This window comes from Lutra lutra, chromosome 2 (genome assembly GCF_902655055.1).
Source record: "Lutra lutra chromosome 2, mLutLut1.2, whole genome shotgun sequence".
In the NCBI taxonomy this organism is placed as follows: Eukaryota; Metazoa; Chordata; class Mammalia; order Carnivora; family Mustelidae; genus Lutra; species Lutra lutra.
The window spans coordinates 100,780,508-100,803,261 of NC_062279.1; the positions used below are offsets into that span (position 1 = coordinate 100,780,508).

The window sequence follows — 22,754 nt, forward strand, 5'->3', positions numbered from 1 at the left end:
CCAAATATAGACTGTTTTTCAATCTTGTTATATTTTTAAATGATTTAATTGCATTGTGGTCAGATAATGTGATCTGTAAAAATGACCAATCCTTTTATTTTCTTGAGGGTAGTTTTGAGGTTTAGCATATGGTCAATTTTATAAATGCCTCATATGGCTTGAATGAGAAATTAAAAATTTTTGGACGCAAAGTTGCAGATCTATCCATTAGAACAAATGTGTTATTTGTACTGTTCAAATTTTATATATACTATCTAACTTTTCTTTGTATTTATCAATTAGAAAGATGTGTAATAAAATTTTCTGTATTTCTGTGGTCTTTGTAATTTTGTCCATTTTGATTCATACATTTTGACATGATGTTCAAACACGGTCTAGAATTTTATAATGAAGTCATGACCAACTTTATCTCTAACACTAATTTTTACAAAATTTTTTACTAAAAAAAGTTCTAGGTAGTAAGGCATTCCTCCCATTCACAAGTTTATTTCCTACTTTAATATATTATCAGATAAGCTGCCTATTTCTTATGTTTGGAACTTATTTTCTTTTGTGGCCTAATATATAGATACTTTGATGAACATTACATGGATGCTGGAAACTACTTTCAGCTTAGAGAACTTGATATATATCAATTATTAATTATAGCATTTACATCTCCCATATATTTATCTTTTGTCCATTTCAGCTATCATAGGTTGTGAAGTATGCCTTAAAGTCTCCTTCTACTAATGAATTTCTTAGCATTTCATGTAATCCCAGTTTTTCCTCAGTGAATTTGAATACTAAGCTTTGTGCATAGATATTCACAACTGTCAAATCTTAACTAAGGATTTCATTCTTTTTAATTTTTTTTTAAAGATTTTAAAGATTTTATTTATTTGAGAGAGAGCATGCACCCGTGCATGCACAGTGAAAGGGTGGCGGGGGGGGGGGGGAGGCGGTGGATAGAGGGAGAGGGAGAAGTAGGCTCTCCACTGAGCAGGACCCTGAGATCATGACCTGAGCCAAAGGCAGACACTTAACCAACTGAGCCATCCAGGCGCCCATAAGGATCGCATTCTTGAACACTACAACCTGCCCTTCTGTTCCTTTTTTAATTATAATGTGTTGATCTTTACCTAATGTTAAACTTGTGACTTTTTTCTTTCATTAGGCCAATCTGCCCTTCTTTATTCTTTTTAATTCAACACTGGTGATTTTCAACATTTATACTTGCTCATAGGAGAGATTTGGTTTTGTGAGGTTATTGTGTTTTATATTAGCATTCTGTTTTCAGTGTCTTTTAAAATAATTCACTAAATGATCCATGATATCCATATTTTGTTTCACGAGTGCTCATTCTGGTAATTTAGAAGTTCACATTTTAAAATCTTCTCTACATCTGGGTTCCTCAGATAGCAGAGTCTGGGGGCGCCTGGGTGGCTCAGTGGTTAAAGCCTCTGCCTTCGGCTCAGGTCATGATCCCAGGGTCCTGGGATCGAGCCCCGCATCGGGTTCTCTGCTCAGCGGGGAGCCTGCTTCCTCCTCTCTCTCTCTCTGCCTGCCTCTCCGCCTACTTGTGATTTCTGTCTGTCAAATAAATAAATAAAATCTTTAAAAAAAAAAAAAAAGAAAGCAGAGTCTGAAACGAAGGCTTATATATGGTTTATTCATTTTGGGGGGGGGGTGCATATAATGTCAAACAATGTGAAACAAGGGAAACAAGGCAAGATATGAAGGAATGTTAATGAGAAAGTATTGTGAAGTTGGCTGCTGCTCAGTTTCAAATCAATTGATTGCTCAACCCTAAGAGAAAGGATAAATGGGTAACATTCCTATTTCACAAGTGAGGACACAAAGACTGACAGAAGTTCATTAAGTTCCCCCAGAGTCATAACCGAAAGGTGGCTGTGCCAAAATTTAAGCCTATTCTTCCCACTAACTCAGTTGTCTTTTCATTGTGACACTGCTGCTCTCCTTCACATATATGAAGCGCCTATTCTATGGGCCTGACTAGGAGCTAGAAACACACATAAGCATCTCTCTGCCAACTGAGGTCAAAGTTTAATGAGCACCATACTCCACTGCTGTCTAATTCTAATCTCTGTCATTTTTTCCCCTTTTTAAAATTTTCTTCTTACAACTGTTGTCTGCATGTGTTCTCAGTGATCTATGGACAATTCTTGCCTTTTACCTGTATCATCTGTGACTCTCTCCATCTATAAAATGGTCTATCACTTTACTTTTTAATTGGCAATAATTGATAGGTTTCGTAATTGTTCATTCACTTTAACATTCTTTCAGAATTGCTTGCCTTTTTTGTTTGTTTTCTTTCCCAATTTCAAGTATTTTCAAATGTTTCCAGATGGCAACACACTGATTTCTGGGGGATGAATCCAAAGAACGCTCCTTCCTTAATGAACAAGCTTGATTAACACTGCAGGTTTTTGAAGAAATGAAGTGAGAGAAAATTTTATTATTTCAGGAGACATATTTCCTTTGGATGCATTTATTTAAATACTAACTGAATTCCTTACCTTTATTATGTCCCAATACAGGAGACTTCACTGCGAATGAAGTCTTAAATAAGGCACCTCAATAAGCCAAAACAATGTAAAAGTAATACATTAAAATGAGAGATTACCATTATTTTAAAAAGATTTTTAAATACCTCAGCAATTACTTATTTCTCATTGTAATCTTACCCTGAGGTGAAGGTTGTGTCTCCTTGTCATCAACAGCCCAAGATATAAACTTGTATGGATAGAATTGTGCCTACTCAAATATATGTTCAAGTCCTAGTATCTTGTACCTTTTAAATGTGACCTTATTTGGAAATAGGATCTTTGCAAATGTAATCAGGTTAAGATGAGGTCATACTGGATTATGCTGGACACTGATCCAGTGATTGCTATGCTTATAAGAGGGACACAGACATAGGCAAGGAAGACTGGGGGCAGAAGCCATTTGATGACAAAGCAGACACTGGAGTGATGCAGCTGTAAGCCAAGGAACAGCAAGGATTGCTGGGACCACCAAAAACCAAGAAGAGGCTAGGAAGGACTTTTTTCCCTTTAGCCTTCAGAGGGTACATGATCCATCTTGATTCTGAGTTTTAGCCTCCAGAACTGTAGGGAAAAAAATTTGTTGTTTTAAGCCACCAGGTGGTAATTTGTTATGGCAGCGCTAGGAAATAATACAGGGCTTTCATAATTAGTGACAAACTGCACAGTGCCTGTAATGATTTTCCCCCTCCTTTCAAAATTAACTTGTGCCTCATTCCATATTAAATAATTTAAGTAAAAGGCATAATACAGTTGACCCCTGAACAACACAGGTTTGAAATGCATGGGTCCACTTATATGTGAATTTTTTTCTATACAGTACAGTATTGTAAATGTATTTTCTCTTATGATTTTCTTAACATTTTCTCTAGTTTATTTTCAGAACACAGTAGATAATACATATAACATAAAAATACGTGTTAATACACTTACTGTGTTATCAGTAAGATCTTGGGTCAATGGTAGGCTATTAAGTTTTGAGACAAAGTTATACATGGATTTTCAGCCGTGTGAGGGGGTTGCTGCCCGCCCCTCATCCCCACACTTTTCAAGGATTAACTGGATTTCATGCTACTAAACCATACTTAGGAAAACCTGAACCTTTGAGAAATACAACTTAAGACATAAGCTTTGCTCTTCTAAAATGGTAGGGGCTTTTATTTCTGTACCTTGCTCACAGACCTTATTTTAAACAGATAACTATATTACTAGGAATAAAGCAACAAAAATTAGGAGACCGTGACTACCAATACTAAATCTAATGAACTTTCTACCAAATGTGTACCTAATTTGAGATGCCAATGAGTAAAAAGAACAGAAAATTTATCCAAACTCAGTGAAGGCTTCTGAAATCTTGCTTTAGCTATGATAAAGAGTAATCACTATTTTAAACATATCTGCTCTACATTTACCAGGAGAAGATAAAAACATCTCCTTCCAACCCCACCTTGCCAATGTCCTCATATAAAAGTTTAGCTATGGATTGTTGCACTTTCTGAAATTCAAGTTCTTAGTGTTGTTCAACACAGTCATTGAGGCAATTATACAGATATTTGGCAACTCAGTTCTGTTATTAACTGAGAATCATGATTATGGACAGATATTTATACAATTATATATTTTTCATACATGCTTATTTATAGGAACATACAGTTATATTAGCTTGTATATTATATGCTAGTAGACAGATACACATATAAAGTTAACATTGTTCACTTTAAGAACCAAGAAATATATTATTTAATAGAAGTACATACAGAAGGAGAGGACAGCTAAGAGCTGTTTCCTTTTAAATTTAAGACAAAATTGATACTCAATGGCCTTTTAAAATAATCTAGTCTGAAGAATTACATTTGGTAATTGAAATAAGTTACCACCATTATTGAACTTAGGAAAGAACATTAAAGAGATTCTTTACTCTTCGGTGATTGCTTTAGAGCCACAAAAAGGCATCAAAGAGGAGGAACAGAGATGGGCTCCACAGTCCAAAAGAAATAAATTGTTGAGTTTATCAATCTAATACTTCTTCCTAAGATAACTGCATTCTTTTGAAGTAACTAAGTTGAATAAAAAAGCCGCAAATAGGAGGTAACCTTCCAGGGAGAACATTTCAGCAGACTTACAGGAGATTGATGAATATCTACCTCCACAACTAAGTAGGCAAAAATCAGAAAGACACTTGATATAAACATAAAAAAATAAAACTGAAAGGTCAGAAGGCACATTCTTAAAAATATAATCCAGTAATTAAGAGAGAATGAAGGTTTACCAATAAAGTAAAATTCTCGAGAAACTCTTGAGACTTAGAAAACTATTTAAAAAATTATACATTTAAATTTTATATAAAAACAAAAAATACTTTCTTATAAGGGCTTATCAATTAGCTCTAAAAAAAAGTTTTAAAAATTGACAACAGAAATAAGAGGAAATAAAATTTTCTCCCAATTAGAATATTCTATGAAGCACCTCATTTTCTCTGGCTTTCCTTAAACTAAAAAAAAAAAAAAAAAAAAAAAAAAAAAAAAAAAAAAAAAAAAAAAAAAACAACAACAACAACAACAACAGATGACATTAGTGTGGCATAGAGTTCACTGTAGATTCATTACTATTTTCTTTATCTTGCTTTTCTTCTTCATGTGGTGATTCTAGCTCATTTCTGCTACTTTCTTCCTCACTAGAATCACTGTCCAATCCATCTTCAACCCTGACAGATGTCTTGTCATGCGAAGAACTTTCACAGGTTTTGTCTGTGGGAACAGCTCCTTTCCGTTGGGGTAAGATAGTAAAAAATGCTTCTTGCCAGTCTTTGGTTTCCAGATATTCCAGAATAATCTCAAACACTGCAACAAAGAAAAAATCCATACATTTCTTGGCCAGGTTCATCACAATGTTGCATTCTGTATTTTAAAATACACTGCCTTTGTATTAAGAGTGCTAAAATGTCCTAGTAACTACATTGTTTGTATCACTTCCTTCTCCTATGCATTGTAAGAGCCAATCTGCCCCAAGGCCCACTAGGCCTGTTACCTCATCTCTAGTTTTTCCTTAATTCAGTTCTTGAGCACTCAAAGATCTACCATTATCTTTTGTCTATTATAATCAATAGGCAGGGCACCATTTTCATTTCCTCCTTTACATGCTAACATAAACTAGGAACAAACAAAAAAAACCGGTTAGCATTAATCTAAATTTCTTCTGTCTTTCCTATAAAGAGTCACTCACTCTGGGGAGTATCTTGCCCCCCGCTTTTTTTTTACATTAGAGATAAAGAATATAAATACTGTCTGCAAGGTACTCTCACTTTAATATATTGCTGACAGGCATAATTTGACTTTCTTTATGAAAAAGGAATTTCCACTATCAAAGGTCTTAGAAGTTCATTCCTTGAATTTATAAATTCATTTCTGTAACTCCCTAGAGTGTGCTGTAGAGAAAGTGTTTAATTTAGCACATAAAAAGAGCCCAATAAATAGTTGTATACTAACAAAAATCTCCACTAAAAAAAAAAAATCTTAGCAAAACTCCAGGCAAAACTCAGGTCTAAGAGTATCTACTACAATGTTATTTACAAAAGTAAAAAAGAAAAAAAAAATCAACAGTTATATTACTGTATATTCAGATGATGGAATATTATGTAGCTATTAATAATGATTCAATGACAGAAAATAAAATTATAAATGGGAGAAAACATCCAAATCTATAATATTTTATGCAACAGAGTAAAAATCCAATTATGTAACAAATAATATTATATATGCATAGGAAATGAACTGGAAGGACACACCCAAGAAGTTAATAGCAAGTAACTCTGGGTAGTGGAATTATAGCGTATTTTTCTACATTTCTAATTTTTTCTAAAATAAGCAATATTCAAACAAATTACAAATGATTCATTTTATAATTTTGTCTCCAGCAAGATGTATATTTTCTACTTGTCCAGAGGTAATGTTATTCTTCACACTGTTCACTCAAGCATATTTTCATAATCCGCTTATAGCTTACCATGATTAATTGCCAAAACTTTCCTACTATTCATCTTCACAAAATTTCCAAGGGGGAGCTGTGCATGATCAATTCCATGATCTGATGCTTGTTTATATGTGAGTCCCTAAAACAAAGATACTATAACTTGGACTAGAACATTAAATTATTTTAACTTAAAGTCTACAACAGAATAAGAAACAACTTTAGTTCAGAAAACATTATCTGACAAAGTGTGTGTGTTTGTGTGTGTAATTGCTAATCTGGAAGCGTTCTTTCAACAGAAAGTATCGTCAGAATGTTTAGGGCATTTGCTTTAACAGTTTTACAAATGGGAAAACCAAAGACTAGTTTAGTGTTTCCTACCCCAACACAAAGCTCCTCAGTGGAAGAACCACAAGAAAAATCTGGCTCATGCCTTTTGACTCAGATAGCTCTTCACCATTCCACCTGCCTTTCTCTCAGTTTAAAATACTCAAACTGAATTCCTAGAGAAGCATCATCACTCTTCCCATAAATGTAAAAACATATAGAGATAAAACTATGTTTCAATTACATAACAGTAAGAGGCACAAATGGCAAAGACAAAGTAAATGAAAACCTGATTTGAAAAAAATTTTAAATTGCCTATAAATTTTATTTTCCCTACCAATTAAAAGATTGTTAAATATAAATTTTCTCCTCAAAATTAAAATTCTGAAAGCCTGTTCTAAACAGAACTGAAGTAGCCAAAAGACAAAGTACAGGAGAAAGAAGAGTTAAATTTCTTAACCAGTAGTTTGCAAATTTTAGGGACAAATAATCAACTGAGACAGGTGCTTTTGAAAACAAACTTAATGTAGTTCAGAAAAACATACAACATTAGAGAAAAAAATTTGGTTCTACAGAAACAAAATAGAATTTTTCCACTAAGAAAAAAATTTTAAGAAGCTAAAGATCATTCTGATAAAAATTTCCTGTGATGCTACAGAGCTGCACTCCCCAGTTACGGCCACAATTGTGACTGCTTAAGTTTAAATTGATTAGTTTCTCAATCAAACTATGTACATTACATGTGCTCAACAGCACATGGCTATCATAATGGACAAGATGATATAAACTATCCCAACGTTACAGACAGTTCTAACTCAGAGTGATGTTATACAAGAATAATGAATTATTTCATATTATTCTGATAGCATTTCCTTAGACAACTGGTAAAGATGTTTTTCTTGAGTTGGGTTGAATTTAGCATACTGCAAAGTAGCTGGCCAAGTACAAAATAAAGTTTTCTTTTAGAAAGTAAATTTCTGTAATTTTTCATTCAAATGAGGGTAAGGAGGTGGTGGGAAGAGACAAAAGTACAAAATACAAGAGAAAAGAAAACACACCCCATGAAAATTACGTACTTAAAAACTCATATAAATTTACCATTTGGCACTAATTTTGGTATAAATTGGTATAAATTTTACCATCAGCAGCATCTACTATCAACACAGCATATCATTTAAGCATGTGGACTCTGGAACAATCTGCTGGTGTCAAATATCTGCTTTATCACCTACTACTATTGAGTTTAGACTTAGTTTCTCTGTGCCTCCAGTTCCTTATCTGTAAAATATAGATAATAACAACACTAACCTCACTGTGTTGTAGGGAAGATTAAGCAAACTAGTAATATATGTGAAATGCTTTCTTAGCTGGAAAGGTGACTGGATTATAGTAGGCATTCAATAATGATCAGCTATCAGTATTATTGATACTATCAAGAAAACTGGTATATCCATTTTAAAGTATGAGCAAAAGTAAAAATAAAAACTTAATAGTACCTTGTGATGGTTGTGATCTACTAACCCTCCAATCACATAAGCCTTTGATTCATCTAATTCCTTCAGTACATTAGGTGAGTCTGATGTTAGATAAATTAGGTCTTCTTTCTTTATGAATTCACTATAATGCTCTGCTTTGATGTGGATATCCTTTAAGACATAAGTAGAAAGATGTTATTAATAAGATTTTGTAAAAATTGGCTAAAAAGGATTATTTTCTTTTCCTTAAGCAAAGCCACCCAACAGCATATGAAAGGAAGTATGAAACAATATTTTACAATTATTGAGAACCTACTACTTCAATTCCTCATCACCTCACACCCCAATTATTTAGTAGCCTCCTATTGCTATTTCCCTGTCTCTAGCACCAGATCCCTCCAGTTTACTTCTACATACCAATGGCAGACTCACTTTCTAAAAACCCTACTTTCAAGGATTTATCTTTACCCATAGGATGAAAGTTAAACCCTTTTACTTAGTAACTCTTTCTTGAATATGGCACTAATGTAGCTTTCTAACTTTGGCTCTGTTCCAACAAAACGAATGCATTTTTTTGGCCACAATCGGCTCAAACTTCTCTCTAACCAAAGAATGCCTCTTCCAATACTTCCTATCCATCTGCCTGTATCATCACAAAAGGATTATAGATTTAATAAATTCTACACATCTGTTTCTATAAAGATCACATTTGAAATCTTCACCAAAATTATCAGGTCAGAGGTACAAGACTGAACAAAAGTCAGCAGTCAAAATTTTGCAAACTACATTGATAGAATAAGAGACGATGCATCACCAGACTCAGATTGCATTTACTTAGTAATTTTTAAAGAAATAAAAAATGAAGAAGCTTTTTCACCTTAAATGTATAAGCTACTAGGTAATAAATAGCCGCTTTTCTGGAAAATGGTATTATTAATTTGATGGCCATGCTTAATAGGGGGCCCTACAAGGCCCTGAGTAAAGACCAGTTAACTTGTGAGTCTCTGGAAAACTGGTGGTATAAATAATTAATTTAACAAGCCAGAAAATAACTGAAAGTATGCCTATACAAATTACATTATTTCTTAGGAAAATAGGCATGGGTATAAAACTTGGTAAATATATTGTACTTTAAAACTTAGGAAAGCTTTTGAAGAAAATGTTTCACACCATAGGCTATTATTAAAATAAATTCAGGGGTGCCTGGGTGGCTCAGTCGTTTAGGTGTCTCTTGATTTCATCTCAGGTCATGATCTCAAGGTCATGAGATCAAGCCCCATGTCCCAGTTTAGGATCCTCTCTCTTCCTCCCCACCCACCTCTCCAAAAAAAAAAAAAAAAACAAAGCAGTATTATGGGATTAGTGAGAGTGAGAGGGAAAGTTTATCACGTAAAAACTGGCTCTGAGAAAAAAAAAAAAAAATAGGACTAACCCAGTACTTCTCTGAATAGGGCAAGGTTCCTCAGGGATTAATACTAAAGCCAATCTATTCGTCATCTTTGCAAATGAGAACAGTTCAGTCCAATAGAAAAAAAAAATGTGAGCCACATATGTAATTTTAAATCTTTCAGTAGACACATTAAAAAAAGCAAAAGTTGGTGAAATTAATTTTAATACACTGTTCCCAACACATTATACCCAATATGTTATCATTTCAACATAGAATAAATTTTTTTAAAAATTTCAAGCAGGTATTGTACATTCTCTCTCTTTTCTTTTTTGTACTGTCTTTCAAATCCAATGTACATTTCACATTTATAGCACATCTCCATTCAGACCAGTCCCATTTCAAGAGTTCAATATCCACAGGTGGGTAGTGGTCACCATATGGGGTGGCACAGATTTAGGAGAAACAGAATATAAGTACATTTCCAAGTTTTAAAGAGATCTCACTCTGGTAATGTATTACCAGTTTGCTAGGTAGAGATTATACACACAGACTTTAAAATTTTTCCTGTTTTAAAAAATTGTTTTAAAGTTGGCAGTAGAGAAGAAAGTGAGGGTTGCTGGAGGGGGGTGGGCAGGGAATGGGCCAGATGGTGATGAGAATTAAGGACTGCACTTGTTGTGAGGAGCACTGGGTATTATATGTAAGTGATGAATCACTAAATTCTACACCTGAAACCAATTTCACCATATATGTTACCTAACGAGAATTTAAATTAAAAAAGAAATAAAAAAATAAAAAGATAAAGTTGGTGGCAAAATAAGTGAGACTTAATGAGAACATGTGAATAGGCATTTCAGTTTCTTTAGCTTCTACCGTTAGTAACATTAGACTTAGGTGTAGTGACATACAGGGTTTAGAGACTGTTGACTCCTGTATTTATTGGCATTATGTAGAATTTAAGTAAAAAATTTAAGCATAAAAATACTTGGAATTATGTGAGAGTTCATCTATTTTAATTACCTTCCAGTTGACCCATCCTTTGTCATTTTCATCCATGTTCTTTTTCAATTGGCCTCCATGGCTTGTCAAGTAAAACTGATAAAAGAGATTTTTGGACACAGAAAGAAAGAGCAAATAACTATCAGAGTCCAGTATTTTATTTTTCTTCTAAAATCATCTGATCATCAATGAACCATAAAATATAGCCATTTTAGAAAAAAAAAATTTGTGACATGCTTTAAAACATACAAGAATAAATGTATGATAAAAATGACGTTTGTTGTATCTCATAAACCACTACCTTGAGTATTCCTTCCACATTTTTCTCCCATTTTACAAGCAGCTACAATCTGACTCTCCCTTAATAATCGCTTCTCTACAAACTCCCTACATTTATGTCAAGTTTTCATTCAGTTTCTTTTGCCACCACTGTTTTTTACCAGTCCAAAGTCTTCATCATTTTCCTTTGATTCTAAACCCTGACCCCTATTCCAAGTCTAATCAAGGGTGAGAAGAATATAAAATGTAAAAATATAAAAATACTATTACTTGATAAAAAGAAAATAAATATCTAACCAGAAATATATTAAGAATTTCTGGTTCTTAACATCAGTGAGCCAGTGTTCATTTTTAGGTCACCTAGAATTAAAACAAATAGAAAAAAGACCCTATCTACTCTTAACAGTGGGAGTACCTCTCCAATGGCCACAGACTCAAAATCCTTTAGGTAGAAGAAACCTAACCAACAGGTACGATGGCACACATCAAGCTGGGGGAAGTTCCCTCACTTTCTGTGAGGAAAGGAGTTGAGAGCTGAGAAACTGGTATGAAAATACATATATATCCTTTAGCAAAGATGTTCAACTACACAGGAATGAGGTCAGTGGGTACAAAACACAATGTGCAGCGTGTGACTAAGACTGACATAGGAAAAAATGTTGAAAATACTTTATTTTTGTAGCAAATTAGAACATTTTTCAAATAGGCATTTTGTTCTTTAAGGAAAAGCATCTGTAAGATTCTTGTATAGGCAACTGGGATTATCTATGCCTTTTCCAGAGGAAGTTATAAAAGGAAACTGGAATCTGTTTTAAATTCCCCAAACATACCTGCACAGGATGCAGTGCTCGCCGATTTTCGGCGTAACATCGCTGAATCTGTTTATGAAGTTTCTTAATGTCCTATAAAAGAGTGCGATTTTTAAAGCAGCACTTTGAAAATCACCTATGGCCATTCCATAATCTTAGTAGAATAAAATAAGCAAAAGAGAGGGAATAGACAGGTACATTTTTTCCTCTGGAAATACAGGTCCTTTGTGACATTTTCCATTCAACTTCCGTACATACTGATATAATAATTACTATAAGTCAAGTCAATACCCTGATCAATAACTCAATTTTGTATCCACTTAAAATGCTAATTCATGAAAGTATTTACTCTTCTTAAAAGACAACAAAAGGGGGCACGTGGGTGGCTCAGTTGTTATGCGTCTGCCTTTGGCTCAGGTCATGATCCCAGGGTCCTGGGATCAAGCCCCACATTGGACTCCCTGCTCAGCCAGAAGCCTGCTTCTCCCTCTCTCCCTCTGCCTGCCTCTCTGCCTACTTGTGCTTTCTCTCTGTCAAATAAATAAATAAAATCTTTTAAAAAAAAATAAATAAATAAAAGACAACAAGAGAAGAAAAACTCTCGTAGAGCCATACTACTGCTATTTTCATAACTTACTAATGGTTTGGAAAGTAAGTAAAGCATGTTTTCTTTGCTAACATTGTTCAGATAGCCAGTTTTCTCAAATTACTAAATAAGAAATAATTCTATTAAACCAATCACATTTCTTACTTTCTTCTTCTGATTAGGACAAATAACAAAAACACTCCTGGATCTTTATGATTAATATACAGTTACTGAGTCTTATAATCTAATTACAGTGTCTGTCTCTCTCTTCTATGCATATAAGAAAGAGCAATTTATTAGCTAGTTTAACTTAGGGGGCATGATCTTGAAAAACTTTATTTAAGATACATTTTAATACATGAGTTTATATTAAAGTGATATTACCTATTAAAGCAAGAATTATTCAACCTTTTTTTTTTAAGACTTTATTTATTTATTTGAGAGAGAGAGTGAGAGAGCACAAGCAGGGGGAGTGGCAGAGGGAGAGGAAGAAGTAGGTTCTGGGCTCCCCCCAGGATCCTGGGATCATAACCTGGGCCAATGGCAGACACTTAACCGAATGAGCCACCCAAGCGCCCCTCAACCTACTTTACCTACAGGATTTTTCTGACAATGATTCATGATACCTTTAATACCATCAAGCTGTCAAAACTGCAGTCAATGATAAGGCGGAGTGTACTGTGGACAACATCTCTTCGAATGCGTTTTCTGTCATTTCCATCTACGTTTGATTCCAGTTGACATTGTCGCTCTAATTGTTTTCTCTTGCGTTTTTCCTTCCGCTTCTGTCTAAAATTAGGAATTGAAACTTTTTGTTGTTATTTACACATTTGGATATTTACAAGACTCTTCTAAATAGACAAAAAAAGCCAATAATTTTTTTTTAATTAGCAGGCTGAACCACATAAAACTGCTACTTCTGTGGATCAAATGTCAGCGATTTTATATCGTCCACCAAAAAGCTTTAGATAGAAAGAATATTATTTTGCAAAAGCAATAAAATACTTTCTACACAGACCCTCACTACTCCTAATTTCATTTATCATTGGTATTACACTATACTAAGACTTTGTAAAATACTGAATTTTGGACTTAAGGATGAATTTTTACTTTTATCATTCTTCTCCTACATGATTTTCAAACAACATTAATATAGAATAAAGCAAAGTAGGAGTGTTTTTTTAAAAACACTTCATACTTTTCCTATAATCTACACCAACTATAGTTTATTTTCTCCCAATAAATGTTGGCATTATATAATAACAGCTTCAGCTTAACTGCTCTCACCAAAACCTACAATGGTTTTTCTAGCAAAATCAATGTTAGGACCAAATTTGATCTTTCTGAGGTGGTTATTTTTGTTCTATATCTAGGACACGGATGCTAACTATATCCCTTATCTAAGTCAGTTATTTCAGAAACTGTGCTGCTACTCACAATAGGCTCTGCGTGACAAAAAGTGTACTGTAAATCTACCAAGATGGAAACAAATACAGTTTTAACAGCCAATTGACAGTGCTAACAACGTTCATAGCCCCAGTTTTAATTATCACAGTTACTTTTGATGTGTCAAAGGGCTATGCAAAGTTCAGCACTCCTGAATGGTGCAGCATATATATACATTTTGAAACATACTTGCGGAGTTCTCTTTGTTCTTCCCATTGTTTCTGTTTAATTAGCTTCTTCATTTGTCTTTTAGATATTGGTTCAAACTCTTCCCCTAATCTTGGCTTCTGGCTCTTCTCTTGATCTTCACTTAAGCTTTGCTTTCTTTCAACATTAGAAGACTCAGTAAATGCTGGCAACATTTCAGAAGACATTATTTGATGCCTCTGAAAAAATTGAAAAGCAACTTTTGATGTGAACAGGTAAGTCTCTCTCTCTCTCTCTCTCTCTCTCTGTCACACACACACACACACACACAGACACGGAAAGTTAAAAAAAAAAAAAGACCAAAAGATGTAATTAAAATTAAATCCTATCAATAATGAAAAAAATATAGACAATTAAATGTCATTTACTGGCAAAGACCATTTGATGAAATGGGTGTTTGCATATACTATTAGCAGTCATGGCAATTTTTCCAGAAAGTTAAGCAGATCTGTGTTTCAAGAGCTTTAAAATGTCTCGATACCCTTTGACCCAGTAATTTATTTCCTTAGAATAAAATCCTGTAAATGGATTAGAAATATACACAAAATTAATGCAAAAGAGTATATGTACCAGAGTATAATTTTTAACAATGAAAAATTAGAAATTACTTGAATGTCAGCAAGAGGGGTCTGTAAATAAATTACAGTTCATCTATAACATGGGCTGGGAATACTAACCATCCAGTAAAAATCTTGTTTCCCAAAATTATTCAGTGATAAAAGGAAGTGGTTATGCTAAATAGAAAAAAATAAAAACCAAAAACAGTATAAACATTATGTCCAACTTTGTTTTAAAAAGAATATGTACACATAATCATGTTTAATTTTTACCCACTTTTTTGCATTTTCTGTATTTTATATAATGAAAATATATTGCTTTATGAAAGAAAAAATACTTTAAAAAAAGTGATGGGAAGAACCTGTCATTAATGCTACAGTACAAGGGAAAGGTTATTTTCATTATCTGGGTGTACACTCAGAAATGATTTTTAACAAAAGATATGCTATAGATTTATATATTTTGGACAGTGAAGAAAACAAATTTGGTTGCCTTTCAGTATATTCCATTGTAAATACATAATTATAAATATCCAACTTAGTCTTGGCTATAAAACAAAATATGTAAGCTGATCTTATAATCAGTCATGGGAGGTGACTGATAAATAAATTATAAATTAAATAAATTAATAATAACTTAAATAAATCATATTTAATTGGATTAACTACCCACATCTTCATATCTTTTGTCCAGAACTGAATTTACCTTCAGAGTAGGAAAGAGCTAAAAATACTAAGATGCCTTTTCTCTTTAATAGATTACTAGCACTACAACTTAAAAATTTATTTATCCCTAGCAAAGACTAAGCATGAATTGCAAATGTTCTATTGGCATTAAAGAAAACTCCATGATTCTTCCTTCTTAAAGAGATGGCTAACAAGTCTGTGCAGAGAAGCTAGAATCTAAGAAAAAAATCCCAACAATTGAGATAACGGAAAGGACAAAATCTTGCAGAAGATAATTTACGCAGTTTTATTAGGGTTCTCGCTTTCTTTAAAAACGTAATGTTATAACAGGACACATGGGGATAACTAAGAAAACACAAAGGTTACCAGACTTTGACTGAAAGATGAATTTTAAGATGTGTGTATTAGGGGCTACAGCAAAAACCCTGGCGTTTTGCTAAATCACAAATTACTGAAGGGGAAAGAACCATCTGATAATCCAAGGAAGAGTTCACAAGTTTTCCTTATGCCACCAACCAAACAGTACCCTTAGTCTGGGGGTAAATATCTCTTAGAAATGAAAACCCAAATTTGATTTTATACTGGAAACTGCCTGTGGGCATGGATGAGGTCTGCTTTTGCCTAACATTTATCACATTACATTACTAACAGAGTGCCTGACAGTTAGTAGATGCTTACTATATATTTTCAGAATAAACAAATGAGTGAATATGTTACAAAAGTTTTAAAAAGTAATGAAAGTGGTTATAATGAACTTGTTAATTCTTACTATGCTAAATAATATTGTCTAAATTAATCCTTAAAACAACCCTATGAGGTAGAGAGCATCATGTGTATTTTACAAAGAAGGCACTGTGAGATAAAAAATAATTTGCCTCAAATTACAAAAGTACTAATTAATTCCTAAGAAACAAGGCATCTAAAACAAATCTAGGACAAAGTCCTCTAAATACTTGCTGAATGAATAGACAAATGAAGTGATGGAGCTAAGATTCAAACCCAGATTCAACTCTACTCTCTCCCAGAAATCCAAAATCTTATTTAGAAAATGAGGGTTTCCAAAGAATGTAAAAGAGCTGTGCGGCTTCAACCCTACTGCTGGAGGGCTCTGAGAACACTGTGTCACTGAAAGAGGAGAAAAAAATAGCTCCAGTTGAATTCCTATGCAACTGAATACAAAAATGGGACAGAGTATTCCTAGAGATAGTTGCCAAAAGTTCGTGTTTTGAGGCATCCTGTCTCTCAATCTTGAAATACGTGACAAGAGTAGATAAAATACAAGGGGAAAGAAAAAAGGTATAGCTTCTCTCAAAACCAAGAATTAAAATAGATGTTGTTCCTGCTGGGTCTGCAATGTAAAGGCAACTGGGAGTTCTCCTAGCTTTAAAGAGGATGGGAGAGAGAATAGCGCTTTTTAAAATTATTATTAAAAGATTTATTTACTTATTTTAGAGAGAGAGAGAAGGAGAGAGAGAGAGAGAGAACACATGCACTGGTGGGGGTCGGGCAGGGAGAGGGTCAGGGAGAAAGAGAGAAGCAGGTTCCCTACTGAGCAAGGGCTTAACCTCACAACCCTGAGATCAATGACAGGAAGCAAAATCAAGAGTCTAATCAACTGAGTGCCTGGTGCCCCTAGCAGAGGGCTTAAGATGAACCTTAAACTAGTGTTGGGGATGGGGCTCCTTTTTCCATGAAAAAAAGGCTGAAAACAGATGAAATTTAGACTAAAGGCTTATACCACACTGGTTACCTGAGGAAACCTGAAGGAAGCGTGTCTAGCTCTCAGCTATAACCGGAGCCAAAGGATGAGATGACATATGAACTTAGAACACTATAGAATTAGAAATCTGAATCACCTTTGCAAGCTGTGCGTGGAAGGAAGCATTTAACAGGGCCAGGATAAGAGCAACCACAAATTCAGCAGCACATAGAAAGATGGTTTTGAGGGGTGGGTAGTGATAATTCTATAAGAGGACTATGCAAAGCAAAGTGACACAAAGAAATGATGGGAAAACCCCAGGAAAATCAATGATCAGGAGATAAATCCACTCTTCACAAACTGAAAATAAGAGAACAATGTGAAAGACTTAAAATAAATTTGGTTGGAATCTTTCAGAGATCATAGCAATAGAACGATAAAAACAAAACCAGAAATTGGGACACAAAAGCAGGCATAAAATAAGCAAAAGAAGAATCTATGGAAAAGAGCCTATTTGGAAACCAGTAAATAAAGACATAAAAATTTCAAGATGTAAGACAAACTCCAGATTACCTGGAGCCCAAGAGGTAATGGATGAATTAGAAGACATCCTGACAATCTCAGAATTCAGAGAAACAAAATGACATGAAAGACTTAATAGCAGGATGAGAGAGATACAAGCAAAAAGGTAAACTGGAGATCAATGTACAACCTTGAATTCATTCATTAAAGAGTGTCTTTTAAAAGCTGGAAAATAAATAAGCATTCAACTTAAGAAACAGGAGATGCAGAACATCAGCAAGCCTGAAAAAATTATAAGAAAGAAAATTTTAAAATATATATTGATTCCCAGAATCACTTTTATTTTACTTCCTTTATATACATAGTCCGTTAAATAAAAGCAATGCATGTATGCAAAACCGTACAAGGTAGAGAAAACAAGTTAAACCCGCTCCACTAAGCTAAATACGCAAACTTAAAATTCACAGGAAACAAATTGCTCCCTTCATAAAACAATGACTCATATTCCAAAGGAGAACATTTCTGTTCATCAGTGGCATCGTGTTTTGCTAGTTCTTTATTCTGTTAAAAAACTTAAAGTGTTGATTGGCTCTATAATGTGAAAATTAAAAAAAAAAAAAAAGCAATATATAGCTATGTTTTACAGCTCATGTACACCAGGGGGAGCTTTTGTCTTTCCTACCTGAGTACTCTAAATTAAATTTAACTTGGCCTAAAGGTCATGAGCTGGTTGACATTTTCACTATTTTTAAAGCTATTCTGAATTAAGAAAATACATTGCAGCGAGTGAATTTTTTAAAGCTTTGATAAGCTAGATACATTGAGGCACAAAATAAAAATGATGCTGGCTTGAGACCCAATATGTCGCTGCTTACATCACACTCTTCAAAGATAAGTATCAACTCTCACTTCCGATACCATACAATAAGTATTTCACCATATAATAGCTTGTTCAGATGACCTGAAGCAAAATGTGGCATTTTTTACTAGGTATACTTGCTTTTTAAAGTTTGTGCCACAGTTTATAAGCTCCATAGCACTTTTGTGTTCCTCCCTCCCATGCTGTGACACAGTATATTTTCATTTATTCAACCACGTTCAACAAATATTTAAGAATATTTTGTATAGAAATATCTGTGTGAAATTCAGTTTACTTTAATAGAGAATTTTTACAAAGTTGGTTCGCTTAGTTACAGAATTAGGTTATCAGATGGTCTGATAACACCAAGAACTGGATAAAGGTGACTAAGGCCATTTGGTATGAGACAAATAAGTAAAATAAATAAACAAGTAAGTAAAAGTCATTTCAATCTTCCTTGTATTTCCAGTTCTCAGCACAGCTTCCAGCAGGGAACATAGACATACATCAGTCAAAAGTAAAAAAAAAAAAAAAAAAAAAAAAGGTTTCGATTGGGCTAAATAAACAGTCTTCATAACTTATGACAACCTCCCCTCCTGAAAGGCCCAAACGAATGTTGGAATAACTGCAAAATGGAGTTGAATGACCCGACAGTGACAGGTCATTTAAAAAAAATGAGAGGGAAAGAAAACCTTTCTTAAAAGGCGCCGGGCAGATCTGCAGTATCGAAAGCGCATGATTTAGCTGGGCTGGTATAGGGAGAGGGGAAGGAATTAAAACCACCAAAACAAAAAGGGAGAAAGTCATCTGCTGCTATCCTCTTTATATTTCTAGAAAAAATTCCCAAATTTTAACACTTAAAATAGTTCGCTGAAATCAAGTAACGCCTGTCTTCTTAAAAACCATCCTCGGCTCACCACCATGGGGCTAACAGCACCTGCAGCAACTTTCCCTTGGGCTCTCGGCATTTCAGAGCGTTCAGCTACGTCAGCCCCTCGCCGGGAGAAACGAGGTAAGGCGGGTTTAAAGAGGTAAAGCGACAGCTCGCGGTCTCTAGGCACCAAGTGGCAGAACCACACTCGTTTTCCAGCCTTTCGGGGTCCAGATTTCCCTCTCCCTTCATTATTTGGAAACTCACTCTCTTCATACACTAGGGGCCGGATCCCGACCCCCACACAAACGCCGACCGCAGGCACTCCCACAGCGGGTGGGCAGAGCCTCGCCCAACACTCCCCTCCAAGGCACCCGTCGGCTGACGCACTCGAGGAGGGATTAAACTACAGCCAGCGAATCAGGGAGCTGCGTGGCTCTGGGGACGCGCTCTATCTGACATCACTTCCTTCGGGAACGAGGTCGCGGCTCCTTTTCTACAGCCCCATTCCCCTCTCCCCCGGAAGCCGTGTTGCTAGTCGAGAATGGCATCGCCAAGAGCCCCTTTTGCGCCCAAAGAAGACCAAAGAGTAGGCAGGCGCCAGAGGCAGTACCAAGAGACTTACGGAGCCGAGGAGTTGTCAGGGAACTGAGAACACCAACACAGAGCCTTCTCGTAATGGTCTTCATAGAGCTCACGAATCTTCCTTAGGAAACTTCAACTCCCAGAGGCAGGGACGGCTGCTACGCGTAGGAGGCTACGGCGCGTACGCCTTTACGTCATCAAAGTGCGCCACACTTGGACCTGCAGAAAGGGGAGGGAGTTCATGTTGGGCGGGGTCTGGAGTGAGGGTTTTTTGGAGGGGCGGTAGTTACAATGATGTCTGCTTTTGCACCTCAAAGCAAGTATATGCTTGCAGGCATGTATTCATTTATATATTCCTATGGGGATAGAGGAGGGGTGTAAGGCATAACTACTTTTATAAATTTTAAATGCGAAACAGTGATGGTGAGCTCTTTAATTCTCTACTGGAGTTGGAAGGAAAGCATAGCTATGCCTGAACTATGATGTATACGGAAGAAGGTTGTCAGTATCACATGATTTCACACAACTCAAATGGAAAATCAAATTGGAAGAGTGAGTCAAATTCCCAATAAGATGCATTTAAATCTAGAATGTCTAAATTTTTTTCTTCATTATACCCTAAGTCTTACTCTCCTTTCATTTCTTGAACTAATTTTCTTACAGTTCTGCAAAACATCATGCGACGTTTCATTGTTCATAATACACGACCTTATGTGATCTTTTTGCTATATATAGACCAAGTCAACTTGAGGGAGAACTGAAACATAATCTAGTAGACTGTCGTTTTTAGCTTTTCTTTTAGCCTTCTTCTATTGGTGATTATTGCAGAATTTGAAGATAAGAATGAGATTTGAATGGATGACTAGAATACTGCCATATTGGTATGGGAAGAATTATGAAGTAAATTATTGATACTTGAAAACATATTTGAACATGTTTAAAGGCTTTAATGAATAGAAATTAAATTCAAAATTTGAGTTCTCTAATCACAAAACTGAAAGCATTCTTGTTTTAAACCCTCAAATTTTACTTGAAAAACTAGGTCAGCGATAAGACTGTTGTGGGTTACTCCCTGTTTCTTCCTCATCTTAAATCTAAAAGATCTCTTAGCTGAACATTGACAACAAACTCTGGATCCATTTCTGATGTTAGTAGGGCATCTCTTTTCCAGCTGCCTCTATATCAGGGCAAAGAGTAGCTGAGTGAGGATTAGTAATTGGATATGTAGCTCTTCACATGTAGGTCATTAAACTCGGCCAGGCATAACGATGTGCCAAGTTTTTCAACAGCTGTTCAGTGCCTCTCAGGATTCTGTTTATGAGTAATAATATATTTTTTCAGTGTTACTATTTGGCATCCTTATGTATTTAAAGCAGGATTTTTTTAAGTTACCTTAAAAACCTTCATATTTTCATGGCAGAGTCAATAAGTTTTCTTTTGATATAGCCATGTGGTGCAAATATTTAAGTGATTCTACTATCAATGATTCTACTATCAAGCACCAAAAAAATGCCAGCAAAACAAAGGGGGGGGGGATTTAATCAGAAATTGAAGCATAATATAGAAAGTATAGGAAAGTAAATTCATGATATGAAATAATCTTCATTGATTTGTAAAATTCATGTGTTTATTGAGTTCATGTTTTTGTCTTAGTACTGTTCATACAAAGATAACTAGATCATAATCTGTGTCCTTGTAAGGAATCCATAGACTAGTGGCAAGCCAGCAGTAAATAAATACCCATACAACATACAATGTACTTGAGATACCTATACATGAAAAGGAGCAACTAAATGCTCTTGGAGACAGGAAATACAGTTTTAGAAATTGAATAATTTTGCTCCATGTTGGAAAGTAAGTGGTTTTCCAGGTATAAAGAAGAAAAAGGTATTCAAATATTGGGAGCTATAAAAGCAAAGACCTGTCAAAATTTGGCACATGATTGAAAAGCTGTGGATAGGATGAAGAAAAAGGAGGAAAGAATAACCCTAAGGGTTTTTTAATTTGGACAACTATAGGAATGCAATTATGTTAACTGGGTCATTTAGGGAATAGTGGAAGAAAATTAGGTTTTGAAAAAAATAGTTTGATATTGAATATGTGGGTTCCGGGGAGTACGTGGGATTTCTAAGTAGAAACAGATTTAGAAATCATTAGCAAATATTTAGTGGTTTAAGCCAAAATAAGAGTTTGAAATGAAAGAGATTCAAGTTCATGGGTTGCAAACCTATAATGTCTATGAGGACTAGAAGATAACAATGAGAGAAACTATCTGGGAGAAAAGTACAAACCTGAGAAACCATTCTCTGTTTAGTCAGGGCACAGATTCCAAGTAGGAATATGGGCTTCATTACACCAGATCTCAATTTTTTTTTAAAGATTTTATTTATTTATTTGACAGAGATCACAAGTAGACAGAGAGGCAGGCAGAGAGAGGAGGAAGCAGGCTCCCTGCTGATCAGAGAGCCCGATGCAGGGCTTGATCCCAGGACCCTGGGACCATGACCCGAGCCGAAGGCAGCAGCTTTAACCCACTGAGCCACCCAGGCACCCCTCAGATCTCAATTTTTAAAGAGAAGCCAGGAAACCGGATTTTTATGTGAAATCTGGTTTTTAAGTGTTGGCAACTATTTTGTTCATTTTTTAAATAGTGAGCAGGCTAAACAAAACATGTGGACCACAGTCAGATAATTAGCACCCAGTTTGTTAAGTTGGACTGTAGTTTGTAGGGTGAGAAAGGGGCTCAGATAGAACCAGAAATTTGTAACAACAACAACGATGACAACAACAACAAAATGGTAATAAATACAATTATGAGCTCCTCCAAATGTTTGGCCTGAGAACATTGGGCAGTCATCACAAATTGCATTATTTTAAGCCTAGTTGTGTTATTTCATTAAGTCTAAGAGTGTCCTTCAGCAAGTTGGGAGTGGGGAGGTATGGG

At 35.1% G+C, this 22,754-nt stretch overlaps 1 protein-coding gene across 8 annotated transcripts; it reads right to left on the minus strand.

Moving 5' to 3' along the window:
• Positions 1–4,924: 4,924 nt before the first annotated feature.
• On the minus strand, positions 4,925–19,982 carry TRMT10A (tRNA methyltransferase 10A). 8 transcript variants are annotated; one of them, XM_047718063.1, is made up of 8 exons: positions 19,851–19,982; positions 14,013–14,209; positions 13,004–13,166; positions 11,813–11,884; positions 10,725–10,799; positions 8,336–8,485; positions 6,549–6,654; positions 4,925–5,386 (listed from the first exon to the last, which is right to left on the minus strand). In XM_047718063.1, exons 2-8 carry the CDS (start codon positions 14,195–14,197, stop codon positions 5,118–5,120), a joined length of 1,020 nt encoding a protein of 339 aa, XP_047574019.1. In that variant the 5' UTR covers positions 14,198–14,209; positions 19,851–19,982; the 3' UTR covers positions 4,925–5,117. The 8 variants fall into 8 exon arrangements, with proteins under 8 accessions (XP_047574019.1, XP_047574021.1, XP_047574015.1 ...); XM_047718065.1 differs by having other exon boundaries at positions 14,013–14,218; XM_047718059.1 differs by having other exon boundaries at positions 14,013–14,229; positions 19,851–19,972.
• Positions 19,983–22,754: the final 2,772 nt, after the last annotated feature.

Excerpts from the sequence above, each read along its gene's own strand:
- TRMT10A (XM_047718059.1), bottom strand. The coding sequence starts at position 19,914 with ATGAAGACCATTACGAGAAGGCTCTGTGTTGGTGTTCTCAGTTCCCTG. Across the intron at positions 10,800-11,812 it reads GAGCACTGCATCCTGTGCAG|TTTTACTTGACAAGCCATGG; the intron begins GTATGTTTGGGG and ends CTCTTTTATCAG. Across the intron at positions 6,655-8,335 it reads TAGATCACAACCATCACAAG|GGACTCACATATAAACAAGC; the intron begins GTACTATTAAGT and ends TCTTTGTTTTAG.